The sequence below is a fragment of the Lissotriton vulgaris genome, chromosome 1_1 (assembly GCF_964263255.1).
Source record: "Lissotriton vulgaris chromosome 1_1, aLisVul1.2, whole genome shotgun sequence".
Lineage (NCBI taxonomy): Eukaryota > Metazoa > Chordata > Amphibia > Caudata > Salamandridae > Lissotriton > Lissotriton vulgaris.
Window position 1 is genome coordinate 210,034,373 of NC_141685.1, and position 15,716 is coordinate 210,050,088.

At 48.1% G+C, this 15,716-nt stretch overlaps 1 protein-coding gene across 2 annotated transcripts in view; it reads right to left on the reverse strand.

Annotated features, from left to right (window-relative positions):
- Positions 1-15,716, reverse strand: part of ELOVL1 (ELOVL fatty acid elongase 1) — a 136,261-nt gene that overhangs the window by 11,702 nt on the left and 108,843 nt on the right. For both annotated transcript variants that reach the window (XM_086952190.1, XM_086952189.1), the window contains exons 5-6: positions 1,063-1,119; positions 45-150 (exon numbers count right to left, since the gene is read on the reverse strand). In XM_086952190.1, coding sequence (XP_086808316.1) covers positions 45-150; positions 1,063-1,119 — 163 coding nt within the window. The remainder of the gene's footprint in view (positions 1-44; positions 151-1,062; positions 1,120-15,716) is intronic.

The window sequence follows — 15,716 nt, forward strand, 5'->3', positions numbered from 1 at the left end:
TTGCAATAATTAACCATCACACCAAAGTCCTGCAGACCTCTTACCTGGGCCAAACTTAACTCCCCACCACCAACTCCAGGGCAGGACTGAGTGATGGATGAGGTGAAGGAAGGTGATCTGACTGTTTTTCTTTCGAAGGACGAAGAAGACCTAAGAAGAAGGAAAAGATACAAGCCGATCAGGACAAATGGCCAAGATAAACATAGTAAAACCTGTCCAAATCACAACTAATGAACTTTCTTCCAAGAAGGGAAACCCTCTGAAATCTACACATGTTTGAAACATGCACGTCTCCAAATCCTTATAGAAGCTCTGCATGCATCCAGTTACACTCTGCGCACCACGCAGGCCAAATTTCTCGACTAAACCTAGGCGAATAATTCACGACCAAAAGTGTTTGCATAAACTTCACCATGAAGACTACGTGACCCAACCAAAATATGCATGTAACCTCCACATCCAAGAGGTGCACCATCCTCATAGCAATAACCTCTAGAAAAAGAGGCCACATGCTTACTGTCCTTGCAAGGTCCAAGGCACGCGTGGGTTCCATTCGAAGACAGCAGAATGCACATGTCAGGACCTGCTGGAGGCTCCTTCGGTCTACTTCCCCTACTAGAGAGGGCCAAAGATGCACTTTACCTTCCAGTGGGGCCCTCGAGTACACCTACAATTCCTATAATGTAACATATGCGTCACCTCTCTAAATGGAGACCAAGCATACATCTTTTCTTCCATTGCCTCTTCCATGGTGGTCATGTGAGCATCACCTCTTGAAAGAGACTCCACCCACATGTGCCACCCTCTCCTAGGGAGGTTCACCTTCCATAGGGAATACAAACTGACCTTTCGCCTCCCCTTACACGCAGTCTTATAAAACGTGGCCACTGCCTCTCATTAGGCAGAAGCTCCTCCCTCTCCGCGCCCTCCCACAGTACTGTGAAAGGAGGCCACTACCTCTCCTTCGGCAGTAGCTCCACCCTCCCCGCGCCCTCCACCAGTCCTACTAAAGGCAGCCTCTTCCTCTCGTTGAAGCACAGGCTGGTTGAAAGCGACACTTACCGTGTCCATGAGCTCAATAAACTTGGAGAAGAGGAAAAGCCAGGAGACTCGGACCATCTGCAGAGACACAAGAAGAAAGATACGTGAGACCATCACACAAACACGGCCAGGATCAAGACCGGAGATACAGCCAGGAATAACTGTTGATGGCCTTCATGGGCCAGCAACTCACCCTCCCAGATGCAGCCACCTACCATCTCAGCGGAGCCCTCCAGCATCACAGACAATCCCTCAAGCACCAACTTACCAACCCAGCTGAGCAGGTAGACCCCTCTACCATGAATAGAGGAGGCACCCCACAAGTAAGTATCTATTCATGATTTCAGGCTAGCACCTGCTCACCTTTAGAAAACTCCTGTGGTACCTCCTAGCCCTCTTAGGAGCAGGCAGAGCCGCGTGGTACCTTCCGGCCTTTCAGGAGCGGGCAGAGCCCTCTGGGACCTCCCTGCCCTCTCAGTAGCCGGCAGAGCCCGTGGTACCTCCCCGCCCTCTCAGGAGGGGGCAGAGCCCCGTGGTACCTCCCCACCTTCTCATGAGCGGGCAGGGCCTTGTGGTACCTCCCCGCCTTCTCAGGAGCGGTCAGAGCCTGTGGTACCTCCCCGCCCTCAGGAGAGCTGGCTGAGCCCCGTGGTACCTCCCCGCCTTCTCCGGAGCAGGCAGAGCCCTGTGGTACCTCCCCGCCCTCTCAGGAGCGGGCAGAGCCCCTTGGTACCTCCCTGCCCTCAGGAGCAGGCAGAGCCCCGTGGTACCTAACCACCCTCTCAGGAGCGGGCAGAGCCCCGTGGTACCTTCCCACCCTCCCAGAAGCTGGCAGAGCGCCATGGTACCTCCCTACCCCCCAGGAGCGGGCAGAGCCCCGTGGTACCTCTCCACCCTCTCAGGAGCGGGCAGAGCCCTGTGGTACCTCTCCACCCTTTCAGGAGCGGGCAGAGCCCCGTATTACCTCTCCACCCTTTCAGGAGCGGGAAGAGCCCCGTGGTACCTCTCCACCCTTTCAGGAGCGGGCAGAGCCCAGTGGTACCTCCACACCCTCTCAGGAGCCGGGCAGAGCCCTGTGGTACCGCCCCATCCTCTCAGAAGCCAGCAGAGTCCCGTGGAACCTCCCCACCCTCTCAGGAGCTGGCAGAGCCCTGTAGTACCTCCATGCCCTCTCAGGAGGGGGTAGAGCTCCGTTGTACCTCCCCACCTTCTCAGGAGCAGGTAGAGTGTATACATGTGCAGCCAACGTTCGCTTCGCTCCCTTGCCCAAGTCAGCAGTCTAGCCGTGAGACCACATCCTAGAGCGCACGTTGACCCTTTTGTACACACTCTGTGCGTAATTGCACATTTTAACATGATTGATGTGAATTTATTACTGTATTTTTTTAAACTAAGGCTATTCTGAAATTTGTAAATTGGATTGTTGTATATGAGAGCAAGATATAGCCCTACGTATAGAATGCACAACTCATCCCAGCCATCTTTTAACTGTTGTTAAAAACGAAAACCCGACCCGAAGTTATAGGAGCGCTACGCTTAACCACCACTTACATTGCATAACAGCACACAAGAAAGAAAAAAACTGCATATTGATTGTTTAGAGTCTTTGGGGATAATAATTTGCCCAAAAACACAGGGAATTGAGACGATGCTGAGATAAAAATCAGGCTACACTTTTGCCCCAACAGCAGCTCTGGCCGTTACCCGCATCCCCTCTCCCCAGGAGACTAAAGTGCACGGACCGCCTGCTCCATATTCCCATTTGACAGTAAATGCCTATATATTCCATAGACACGTGTGATCCTGAACGTACAGCGCAAGTATCGGGTCAGGATACAACCGCATTTCCAGGCGTTGGGCGGTGGTATTTAGGCGGGTGTTTCAAGGTGGCAGTGGCAAAAGATGGGTGGGTTAAGGGAAGCACATACCCTCCCATCCCCATTCGGGGAAATTTTAAAGGCCGTTCTAGCACCACGCTGACGTTAGGATGTGCGAAGCGCCGAAATCTGGAGGAAGTCCCATTTCTACCACGTCGTTCTACTTTTCGTTCACTCCCCTTACAATATATCATAATTCATTCGTACGGCCCTGCTTTCAGATGATGTCCGGTCCTTGTAGGAGCAGAGAGGGCCGAGAATAAAATATAGGTGGTAGTGAGGTAGACCAGTTCCCAAAGCTGAACGGATACGCAGAACAGAGTCAAACAAGTGTCCGCATACAAGCATCTCCGGGGAAAAGACTTACCTCCGCGCGCTCGTTTTAAGAGCCGATAAAAGGAGGAGCTCTCATGAATACCGCTTCGCACAGCCGAAAAAACCACCTTTAGCGAAACAGGCTAAACTCATATTCTTCCAGAATGACGCAAGGATGCAGGCCTGGGTGCTGCATTGCTCATATGAGTTTAAGTTGAGGCAACAAATACATGCAGCATCAAAAGCAAACATTAACTAGATTCGGTTCTGTGAGATTCCACTGTGACATTTTCCTGTATGGAGGCTAAAGGGGGATTAGAAAAATCCAGACATCAGTGGTAGAATTTTTTGTAACTAAAGCTGGAGTCTTGATACATGAACAGCAGACCAGATGTCTGTTTTGAATGCAATGATTTTTGTTAATAATGCAAAAAATATTTAGTTTACAATCGAAGCAACTAGACGCCGTTGGAGTGTGGAATGAGCTGCCCCCCAGAGACACATACCAACCAGTTCAATGTGCTCCGGGTTCGAACAAACTTTGAGAAGCACAGTGACGGCCCAAAGGTTTTGGGATTATTAAGTTCACTTCTTTATACCTCCATTAACAAGCGCACACAGTTCACACAAAACAATGGCCGCACCGCTCCAACCTAGCGCCTTCTGCAGAGTGAAGAAACAAAGACAGCTGCGCTGTGGTGGAAGCGATGTTCGGCAAGGCTCCGGCTTCACTCTCGGGCTTAGCTCTCCGCCTGTCTCTTACACCCCCTCAACCCTCGCACTACCAGCGTACTTGCCAGTGCATAATTTGTATACTGGATGCTGCGCTTGCCCCCATCTCACCCAGCTCACTGAAGACCCCAGACACACTCAGAAATACCCCACCCTCTCGCAGATGCTGGACTGCGGGGACAGCACACATGGACCTTGGAATGCCGGTGAATGCACGCGTGTCTCTTACACTGAATAAGCAAGCCGCTGCACGGCTCGCCTACCCAGAGTGGAATCCCTTTCTGAAACCAGAGCTGGCCAAGCGCGCATGGGGCTGTGGCGCGCGGCGGAGACGTCGCCGTGAGCATGCACATCAGCAGCTCCGACACGGACTCATGCGCGCGACCCAATTCCATATGCGCCTCTCCCACGGACGATGCTAGGCGCGTGGCCAGCTCTGTCTCCCCTCGTTGTCGGCTGAACCGGCAGCTATAGTCCTCGCTGCGAGAGCGCGCTTTCGCCATAGCAAGACCTAAAAACGACCCTTTAAACTTAAAAGATACTCGTGATTTACTGAGTGAGATTGTAGAATGGGTAGAGGGACACCAACTAGTGACACTAGATGTATGCTCATTATATACGTGCATACCAATGGACCAAGGCATGAAGGCTGTACAACACTTTCTAGACACACGACTTGCCGCACTTTATGAGCACACAAACATCCTACTATATTTGATCCAGCTAGTCCTTAACAACAACTTCTTTACAGACAATGGTGAATGGTTTCGCCAAATCAGAGGTGCGGCGATGAGGGCAAAATGTTCGCCCTCATTTGCAAACCTGCATATGGGTCTTTTTGAATCCACACAAATATGGAAAAAGGGTACCAGAGAAGTGCTGGAAAATATACTAGATTTACAGAAAGAGGATACACTTACACTAACAGCAGCACGACACAAAGTTATTGATGTAAAGCGGGTGAGCTTATTGATAACTTTAAAAAAAATAAAAAGGCAAATAAGAGAAAGATCGCATTTATTACACCTTACTCAGCATAGAGTACAGAAGTGTACAGAATTCTAAGAAAACATTGGTATGTTCTAACCCAGCATGAGACACTTAAAAGAGGTTATTGAGGTAAAACTGAAGACACACGAAGAGGGAAGACATTGAGAAAATATCTGTGCTCAAGCTATTAACCACCACAAAAAGGGACACATGGTTACCCTCTCCCCCGAAAGGTTTTTACAAATATGGCTCTTGTACTTGTTGCTTCAATTTAGACAAAACCGTGACATTCATGGATAACACACGCAAAATGTATGCCATTCAGTTTCATCAACTGTAATACAAAATATGTGATTTACTGCATTAAATGCATTTGTTACCAGATATATATATAGGCAGCATAATAAGGCCACTGAAAGAAAGAAAGAAGGAATGCGAGCGCATGTGAGAGCAGTTAGAAACACTGCGCGCCATCCAATTGCCACACATTTCAACAAGGTGCATAAAACAAAGGAATTGATGAACATTTGTTTCCATGGTATTGATTTGGCGAGTACCCGAGAGGGAGGGGTTAGGTGGGGGGGCAACAGAACGCTCAGATTGAGACAGATGGAAAGCAATTGGATTATCAAACTGTGGGCAGTGGGACAGGGTTTGAATGTTGATAAGGAACTACATGTGCTCACTAGACTTGCAGCTGCTTTGGGGTATAAGGTTACAGAACATGCTACAAAATACATAACTATGTATATACACAAGGTGTAAAGGTATATATGCTACATCGACTGCAATGCAATTCACTCTACACATGCAATCCATGCCTTCATGTCAAAAGGCTACGAAGGATTAACATTTACACATATATGCACAGCAGGAGCACACTGCTGACCTCCCAGCACAGTTCGGCCCTTAGCATTATGGTAAATGCAGTTTGCAGTGCGCGCCTACTTGTAATTTTGCTGGAGTGTTCCACCAAAGTTGGTGCAGATTAGTGCTGTCATCTCTAGACACATGTGTTTCTAGATTTTATCCTTCATCGCTAGAGATCAAAAGGGATTTTCTTCTGGGGTTTGCTGAGCAGGCTGCCCCAACTATTCCACTCGATGCATAATTGAATGATATACCTAGCTGCCTACTAACAGTCCTTTGGAACTACAATGTAGGGATGGTCTCACACATTTTGCCATTACTGATACAACTGAGTCAATGACAAATTATCTGTTGGCATTGGAGTATATAGAGGTAGTACACAAGACTGCTGTCCCCCGCAAGGTAACTGAAACTCCTGGCTGCCCATATAACGGGCCACAACTCATTTTGGGGATTCTGGAATAATAGCCCTGACGCCTTGGACTGTATTCACCCACTTGACCGACTTCACTGCACAGGACATGATCTTTAACCAACCAAGTCAATATGGCAGCCACAATCCAACGGGGGAATGTGGATTGGTCCACTGTCTTGCTAGTGTACTTTGAACATTAGGTGCACACATTAGAAAGAGGGCGGGACTTCCTTGTGTGCACGGTGCTCTTGGTCCCGCTTTACAAAGAACCGGTAAGAAGATTACATTATTTCTGCATCATTACGAGTTACTTTTGCCTTAGTTTATCCGCGACAGTGAAGGAGAGAGAAGAAATGTACATTTTCTCTCTTTACTCTTCTTTTATTAGCAGGCTTTTCAAGGTCCTGCTAATCCATCTATCAGTGGATTTTAACTACACTAGGGTGGGATTTAGAATAATCCTGGTTTCCTCAAGACTGAATTACGAATCACAATGAGCTTGAAGTGGGGTGGGGGGAAGTGCAGACTTACTTGTTGAACTTGTACACATCTCTAACATGTACTGGAATAATGTGTCCCTGAGAATGCAGAGACTTAAAAACGATTGGGTCTTTGTTTCATGTGTGCTTAGATACTATTCCCACTGGGAGCATTGCGTTTCGACGATGTTCATTGACTTGCATAACAAAACCAATATATCCATCACTGGGATTTAAATTTGGTTATAAAACTTTGACGTCTGTAAATCCACACAGGTATGACATATCTTTACATTATTTTCTTCCACAATGCGGTGGAGCACTATTGGGTTCCTTGGAACTAACTAGGATAACACTGATCTAACACCAGATACGCAGATTACTCTATATCGGTCACAGACTATATACGCATGTAATGACCAAGCCTCATTGAGTGCTGCGGACTTTCAAAGCCATGCCCTTTCACATGTGGCTTTAAGCGTGCACATTAGTTATTCACAAGGGGTGACCAGGTGACGGTACACCCACGAGGAGATGGCACTATGTAATAGTGTCAACAAAATAAGTACAAATAACTTATACATGATCTTGCAGCCTTGAAAAAGTACAGGACGAAACACGTGTCGGCTGCTGTGTTTCTCAACAATGATGTACTGGGATGCGTTCCTGAATTAAATAAGAACTGTGTACTGTTCATGTTTGGACTGGAATGAATTACTGAGAAGTAAGAACTTAATAAGGAAAAGACTAAGAAATGAAAACTGGACTGTGTGTGGTTCGGTGCCATGTTTGTGTTTTGAAAGAGTGAACGTGCACAGAATGGTAGGGAGTCCTCTGCACTCCACATGCACCCAAGGACACAGATCAAACAGTGGTAGGTGACACCATGAGGTGGACGGATGAGAGAACAGCCTGTCTGCGCGCCTGGAGGAGACTAGGGCCTCATTACACATTAACCACCCACCACTCCAGGTGGGCGAGTAGATATTGATGGAACGAGCTGTACCATCACCGGCTCTGCGGTCAAAGTCCAGGAGGCACCAGAGGCGGGGTGGAGGGGGGGCACCTGCCACTGGGAGAGGCTGTGATGGAGCGGACGTCTCAGCCAGTAATGTCTGCCCTTGTGATGAAGGCGCCTGATGCAGAGGGTGAAATCAGACTTATCTCCAGGGCTTCTGTAACAGTCATTGGCTTATCAGCAGGAAGCAGATACGGCATTTACCACCGGTGAGATGGCGGCTTCGAGGCGGACAGACATTCAGCAGATGCTGCTCAGGCACGAGGACTATTACAGAGGAGGCGAATGGATACTAGGGTAAATGTCAGGGGAGAAGTACAACTGTACAGGCAAGGGTAGCAGCACTAGGGTAAATATCAGGGGAGGAGTACTACTGCGTAGATAGGAGTAGCAGTACTAGGATAAATGATAGGGTAAGCGCACTGCTGTGCAGGCAAGAGTAGCAGTACTAGGATAAATATTAGTGCAGATAGGAGTAGCAGTACTAGGATACATATTTATTTATTTTATTTTGAAAGTTTTATATAGCGCGGACAATTATTAGGGTAAGCGTACTGCTGTGCAGGCAAAAGTAGCAGTACTAGGATAAATATTTAGGGTAAGCGTACTACAGTGCAGGCACTAGGATAAATATCAGGGGAGGAGTGCTACAGTGCAGGCAAGAGTAGCAGTACTAGGGTAAATGTTAGAGGAAGCGTACTGCTGTGCAGGCAAGAGTAGCAGTACTAAGGTAGAAATACTAAAGTATACGTCATATATGAGGCCGGGTATGGGCAGGGAAGAAGCCAAGATATGGAAGAATTAAGATTAAGATTGGGTAGTTGTACTAAGGTACAGGCAGCAGAAGAGGCAGTAAGGCATAGGAAGTAGCACCAGGAAATAGTCAAGAGTCGAGGTACAAAGGTATATGCAAGAGAAGAGTATTAGAGTAGCAGTACCAAGGTAGAGTACAATGGTATATGCAGATTAGCGACACTAGGATACAGAAGGGTAAAGGAATTAGGGTAAATATCAAGTGAGAAGTACTCTGGTATAGGTAAGAGTACAGCTACTAAGGGACATGCATTAAAGCTGTAGGCAGGAGCAGAGTTAGTAGTATAGAGGTACTGCCAATCGAAGCAGGGAAGATGCACTAGGAAACAGGAAGGATAAAAGGAACCAAGGTATATATCAGGGTAGACGTACTAGGCAAGAACAGTAGTACATAGGTATAGGGTGATGGACCAGAGTAGAGGGTAGGATACGGGAGGGCCTAAGGTACTAAACTAAAGATCAGGGTAGCCGTACTAAGGTATAGACGGCTGTATGTGTACTAGGGAAGAGGTACTAATGCATAAGTAGAGGTACTAGGGTACAGAAAGAGTAGCAGTACTAGCATAGAGGTACTAAGGTATAGGCTAGGGTACTAGTATAGAAGTACTAAGATATAGGAAAGAGGAGTATTAATATAGTGTTAGTAAGGTATAGGTACTATGGTATATGCAGATCGGTGATACAGGAAGAGTAGAGGTACTAGGGTAAATATCTGGAAAGAACTACTGTATAAGAAAGTAGTAGTAGGAAGGTAGAATAATTAACGTGTAGGGTGATGTACTACAGTAGATGAGAGATTGAAAGATACTAGGGGAAGGAAGGAACTAAGGCATAGATAGACTTACCAGGGTATAGAAAGAGCAACAGTTCTAGCACCGAGGTACTAGGTAAGGCAGGAGTTGACATACTAGCACCGCTTTATTAAAGCTCTTCTCTTTCCTGTAGCTTGGTTCGTCTGTACCGAGATACAAGAAAGAAGAATAGTAGTATAGCAGTACTACGGTATAGGTACTGAGGCACCTGCAGATTAGTGATACAGGAGGATTAGAGGTACTAGGGTAAAGATCTAGGCAGAAGTTGTAGGGGATATGTAGGGGTAGAGCCAAGACTACAGAGCGGTAAGTAACTGGGTCAAAAAATGGAAAACAGGGAAGAACAACTATTCCATAGTAAGAGGGATGAGGAGGTGAGAACAGGGAGAGGTAGGCCGCCCCACAAACAGAGGGTAACCATGAGGAGGAAGAGGGCGACCACGAGGAGGAAGAGGGCGACCACGAGGAGGAAGAGGGCGACCATGAGGAGGAAGAGGGCGACCATGAGGAGGAAGAAGGAGACTATGAGGAGGAAGAGAGCAACCACGAGGAGGAAGAGGGCAACCACGAGGAGGAAGAGGGCAACCACGAGGAGGAAGAGGGCAACCACGAGGAGGAAGAGGGCGGGCGACCACGAGGAGGAAGAGGGCGGGCGACCACGAGGAGGAAGAGGGCGGGCGACCACGAGGAGGAAGAGGGCGGGCGACCACGAGGAGGAAGAGGGCGGGCGACCACGAGGAGGAAGAGGGCGGGCGACCACGAGGAGGAAGAGGGCGGGCGACCACGAGGAGGAAGAGGGCGGACGACCACGAGGAGGAAGAGGGCGGGCGACCACGAGGAGGAAGAGGGCGGGCGACCACGAGGAGGAAGAGGGCGGGCGACCACGAGGAGGAAGAGGGCGGGCGACCACGAGGAGGAAGAGGGCGGCGACCACGAGGAGGAAGAGGGCGGGCGACCACGAGGAGGAAGAGGGCGGGCGACCACGAGGAGGAAGAGGGCGGGCGACCACGAGGAGGAAGAGGGCAACCACGAGGAGGAAGAGGGCGGGCGACCACGAGGAGGAAGAGGGCGACCACGAGGAGGAAGAGGGCGACCACGAGGAGGAAGAGGGCGACCACGAGGAGGAAGAGGGCGACCACGAGGAGGAAGATGATAACCATTAGGAAGGTGGTGGGATCCGGGGGCAACTCCCCTACAGAAAGACCATAACTGATCATTAGGATTCTGGAAAACAAATAGGATATGAAGGACACTCACCCCTGGATGGACTCAACACCCGTGGACCGGTCCTGCCCTTTAGGACATGCGACACCTACGGGTCTGGCAGAGGCAGGCTGGTCAGCGGTTATTTATCAAGGTTTTGTAACTGCGCATGGGCCGCAGTCCAGCTCCCGTGTATTGAGTCTTCGCTTAGGAGCATACATTTTCTTTAGATTCCTTTACAATGAAGCCTAAAATAATCTCTCTGGAGGGGGACTTATTAGATGGCAACTGATCCTGAAAGGGGTGGAGTCCACCATGGAGCACACCCGCGTGAGGGATACTGAGATTTAAATTCTTCTCTCTAGAAGAAAGGCTCTTATAGGATTATAAACACTCAGAAGCTTGTACAAAGAGGGGATTAAGGAACACACCTCATACTGTCTACCACGCACGCCTATTAGCTTGACCCAGCAGCCTACTGTCTGCACCCCAGCAGCGGCGCTTACACTGCAGGCGTGACCTGATTTACAGCTGCACGCTTTGTAAAATAATACCACATAGGCTGTCCCTGTTCAAGCATTTTAATAATATTTGAATGCATCATAGGATTCAGAGGATAAGCAGCCTGACCAACAGCTTCTGAGTGCAGACAGGGACCAGGAGAATGGAGGGGGCGTGGGGGACTTCACCTGAGGGCAGGAGGCTGGGTGGGCAGGAGGCTGGGTGGGCAGGAGGCTGGGTGGGCGGGAGGCTGGGTGGGCGGGAGGCTGGGTGGGCAGGAGGCTGGGTGGGCAGGAGGCTGGGTGGGCAGGAGGCTGGGTGGGCAGGAGGCTGGGTGGGCAGGAGGCTGGGTGGGCGGGAGGCTGGGTGGGCAGTCCAGCGAAGCCAGCCATCAGGGCCACATCAAACAAGCACAAACTCTTGTAAACAGAGCCCTAGAGGTACTTGGAGAGGACACTGGTGTTCTACCAACAGGCTGAGGTGAAAAGCCGCCCTAGAGACCTCGGCTAGGTTCAGAGAGGTCTATTTCACTTCTCTCTAATTCTATTGTACTGTTATTACCCCCCTTGTTTACCTGCCAGCGTCTTAAATCTCGAAGGAGAACCCCCTTCTATTTTGTTGCTATTTCACTTCAGCAACTTCGGCCTTAATAATGTACAAATCTTTCAGCCTCCCGAGTAACTCCGAAGCAGTAAGAGCGCCAACGAGACTCAGATATTAAAATCGAATTTGTGCAAAGTCTGAAACTCAAGTAGATCTATTTTGCTTCACCCTCAGGCTGCTAAGGTGGGCGTGCACATGGACCGACTTCCCTTCCGCTCCTTCGAGGAAGGCACAAGTGACTGGTGCTTTGCACCTCCTGACACTTCCCTGCTCGACTTCCTTGAACACTTCCCGAAAAACAAGACAAACCCACCCCAAGGTCAACCCTATCTTTCCCTTTTCCAAGGGCGCTAAACCGACTTCCATTCATTTCCATAACACCTGTAATTTGCAGCGCTTTGAAATGACAATCTTCACCAGAAACCACTATATAAAGAACATACCATCAATATTATTGAGTCCTTAAAACCCCATGTGCAAAGTTGAGTGACACTACAGCGAGATGCGGGACCCTAGAAGAGAGATGCGGGGACCCTAGAAGAGAGATGCGGGGACCCTAGAAGAGAGATGCGGGGACCCTACAGCGAGATGCGGGACCCTACAGCGAGATGCGGGACCCTACAGCGAGATGCGGGACAGGTAGCCATGAGGATAGCTTTGTACTGTTGATGGAATAAAACTGCATCGGCAATGCTAGATTTCCCACCCGTACTCACTTTGAAGTTTAAGAACTGTAAATTGTGTTTATGCTTGGGGTAAATGCTATACAGATTATCGCCCTATCAAACAGAGGATTACCCACGAAAGACTGGTACTACATGCATTAGACGCTCGAAAAATGGGAAACGTGTTGAATACAAGGCCCTTCCCACATCAGACACGCTCAAAGGTTCGAACTCAACCTAACTCCCCACATCAATTCTATTGCTAAATCTGCTCGTTACCAACTGCGCCTTCTTTGGGGAATCCGACGCTTCTTCCTGGAGCAGGACCTCATCACCCTGGTGCAATCGCTGGTCCTCTCCAGACTTGACTACTGCAATTCTCTTCTTACTGTCCTCCCCAAATCTCACCTGTCCCCACTTACGTCTGTTTTCCATTCTGCAGCTCGCTTCATTTATGGGGCCAAAAGAAGCGATCACATCACACCAATGTTATCCACCCTCCGCTGGCTTCCCTTCGAGGCTAGAGCTATCTACAAGACCGCTTGTATCACCCACAAAGCCTTGCACTCCTCCTCCCCCCCTCGCTACCTGGCGAATAAACTGAAACTCACGAAAGGCTCTAGACCTTCACGCAATGCGGAGAATCTACTACTTGAACCTCCCACTTTCAAGAAGGGGAGAACAATGGCCCAATCCTTTTCAGGCAACGCAGTGAGAATCTGGAACTCCCTTCCGCCTCAGCTCCGGACCACCGCCTCCTCCCAGGCCTTCAAAAGGGACCTCAAAGTTCTCCTCCTCCAGAGACACCTCCAAAAGTAATTCACGTCCTCTTGTTATTTGGAGGAAGGCTTCCCACTACTGATAATTTCCACGACCATGGAAGTGCCTTCCCAGTGTATTCCTGGGGTTGGAGTGTCTGCCTCTTTGGAGTATTTTCCATGTACCTGTGTTTTGTGCCCTTTTGTAACATGCACACACCACTTTGCCCTTTTAACACACGATTTGCGACCTCTCACATGTTTTTACCTTTGATACTGGCACAAGTGCCACCTCTGCCTACATAACACTTGTTCTTGTGCCGGAGTGTCTAGCACCTTTTGCAGTATTATACCCCAAATGATACTTTGTCTTCTCTTGTAACTGCACACTTGTCACTTTTTCCTCCTGTGCACTTTTTACTACCTCATGTATTTTGTTTGCTCACAATTGTCACTATTACCTTTACTACCTCATGTATTTTTGGTTGCTCACAATTTTTACTACCTCATGTATTTTGTTTGCTCACAAATGTCACTATTACCTTATGTACTGTAACGTATGCGTTTGCAATCTGTTCTTTTGTAATGTTTCTCATTATGTTTCATTTCTGTTCCTTATGTGAAGCGCTCTGACACCTTCGGGTAAAGTCCGCGCTATATAAAAATGCATAAATAAATAAACACACGTGTGTTACATGTAGAAAGGAGCAGGTAACAGACCCCCCCCCCCCCCACATGTGGTCATAGGGCATGGCGAAGGGGCCCGTCCATCTGAAGCCCCCCCCCCCCCGCCTCCCCCCCCCAGCGCCCTGGCTGGCTGGCCCCCACCGGTGCCAGCCGGTCGGCGCGCGCGCGCCCTACCCCTCTCCGGCCCACCCTGGCCAGAAGTACAAAGGACTCTGTGTCCGGGCTGCATTTTTTTAGGTCGAGCAGACCTACCCTCAATGCGTGAGCATTGAAGGTGTCTGCTTCAGACCTATTGTGGCCCGTATGGGCCTGTACCTAGGAATGTGGACAGTTACCAGACACGCGCTTTGAGGCTGTCAGATTTCACCTCGGGAGCGCGCTGCTTGCCGTGTGTGGAGTCTTCGTGTCAGTTTCACTTTTCATTACTTTCGTTTTTGCCTAGCCTGGCTCTCAATGAAGAACGCTTGCTGCAAATAAATGTTGTTTTATTTTATTTAATAACATGCTTGTGTTTAGCTTTATTTTTAATGCGCAATATTAATGCCGGCAATGAGATAACAGTTCAGCATGTGACTATTTAATATGCTATCTTTAACTGGTAATAAAATGCATAAGTTTTTAAAGTCGGCGTGTTGTTTTTGTCTAGGCTGGCTTTTAATGAAGAATGCTTGCTGTTAATAAATGTGGCTTCTTTTATTTAACGACATGCTTCAAATGGTAAAGTTTGCATGTTAAACAGTAAATTAACTTGCTGCATGTTGTCTGTGTTTGTAAAGTAGGCGCCATGCAAATGTGGAGATCTTGCCATGCCGAGTGCATATTTTCATATTATCACTAATAAAAGTTTAGACGTCGTGTTGTTTTTGTCTAGGCTGGCTGTCAATGAAAAACGCTTGCTGGGAATAAATGTGGCTTCTTTTATTTAACAACATGCTTGAAATGGTAAAGTTTGCATGTTAAACAGTAAATTACCTTGCCGTCGTTTTGTCTGCGTTTGTAAAGTAGGCCCCATGCAAATGTGGAGATTTTGCCAAGCAAATGTGGAGATCTTTTTCGAGTAATACTGGTGCTGTGTTACAAGGTGTGCTTTTGAATCACTGTCCTCGCCGCCGTGTTGTCTGCAATACATTTCCCAGTAACTGGGTAGATTTTGAAGAAACGAAACTCCTATTTTAAAGCTTCCCCTTAACTTTTTTTTTGTATTAACGTTTAACCTAGACGTCGTGTTGTTTTTGTCAAGGCTGGCTTTCAATGAAGAACGCTTGCTGGGAATAAATGTGGCTTCTTTTATTTAATGACATGCTTGAAATGGTAAAGTTTGCATGTTAAACAGTAAATTAACTTGCTGCGTGTTGTCTGTCAATGAAAAACGCTTGCTGGGAATAAATGTGGCTTCTTTTATTTGACGACATGCTTGAAATGGTAAAGTTTGCATGTTAAACAGTAAATTACCTTGCCGGCGTGTTGTCTGCGTTTGTAAAGTAGGCCCCATGCAAATGGGGAGATTTTGCCATGCAAATGTGGAGATCTATTGTATAGCTAACCTTTAACCTTTGCTTTCCATTGACGTTTAGCAGACAAGTCCTTTTCACACTTGTAGCTATTTTCACACTAACCCTATGTGTTTCTTCTCTCTGCGCATCTTGCATTTTATTGCCCTAAACGTTCCTATCTGATGGTAAACAAAAGGTACTTAAACATCAAGCTTGTCTCCATGTTAAACACATGCTACTTGCCGTCTTCCAGAACAAGCTTTTGCCTCGTACTTTACAGTTCTTAGGGATTTTTCAGCTGCATTTGGACGTTTGCGTTTTGGGATTTTTCAATTGCAATAGGTAAGCTTATTTATATATTTTTACATTAACTTCTTCCCGCTCCGCCTTTCCCCTTCCCCCCCCCCTTCCCCACCGGCCCCTCTCCGCTTCAAAATAACGCAT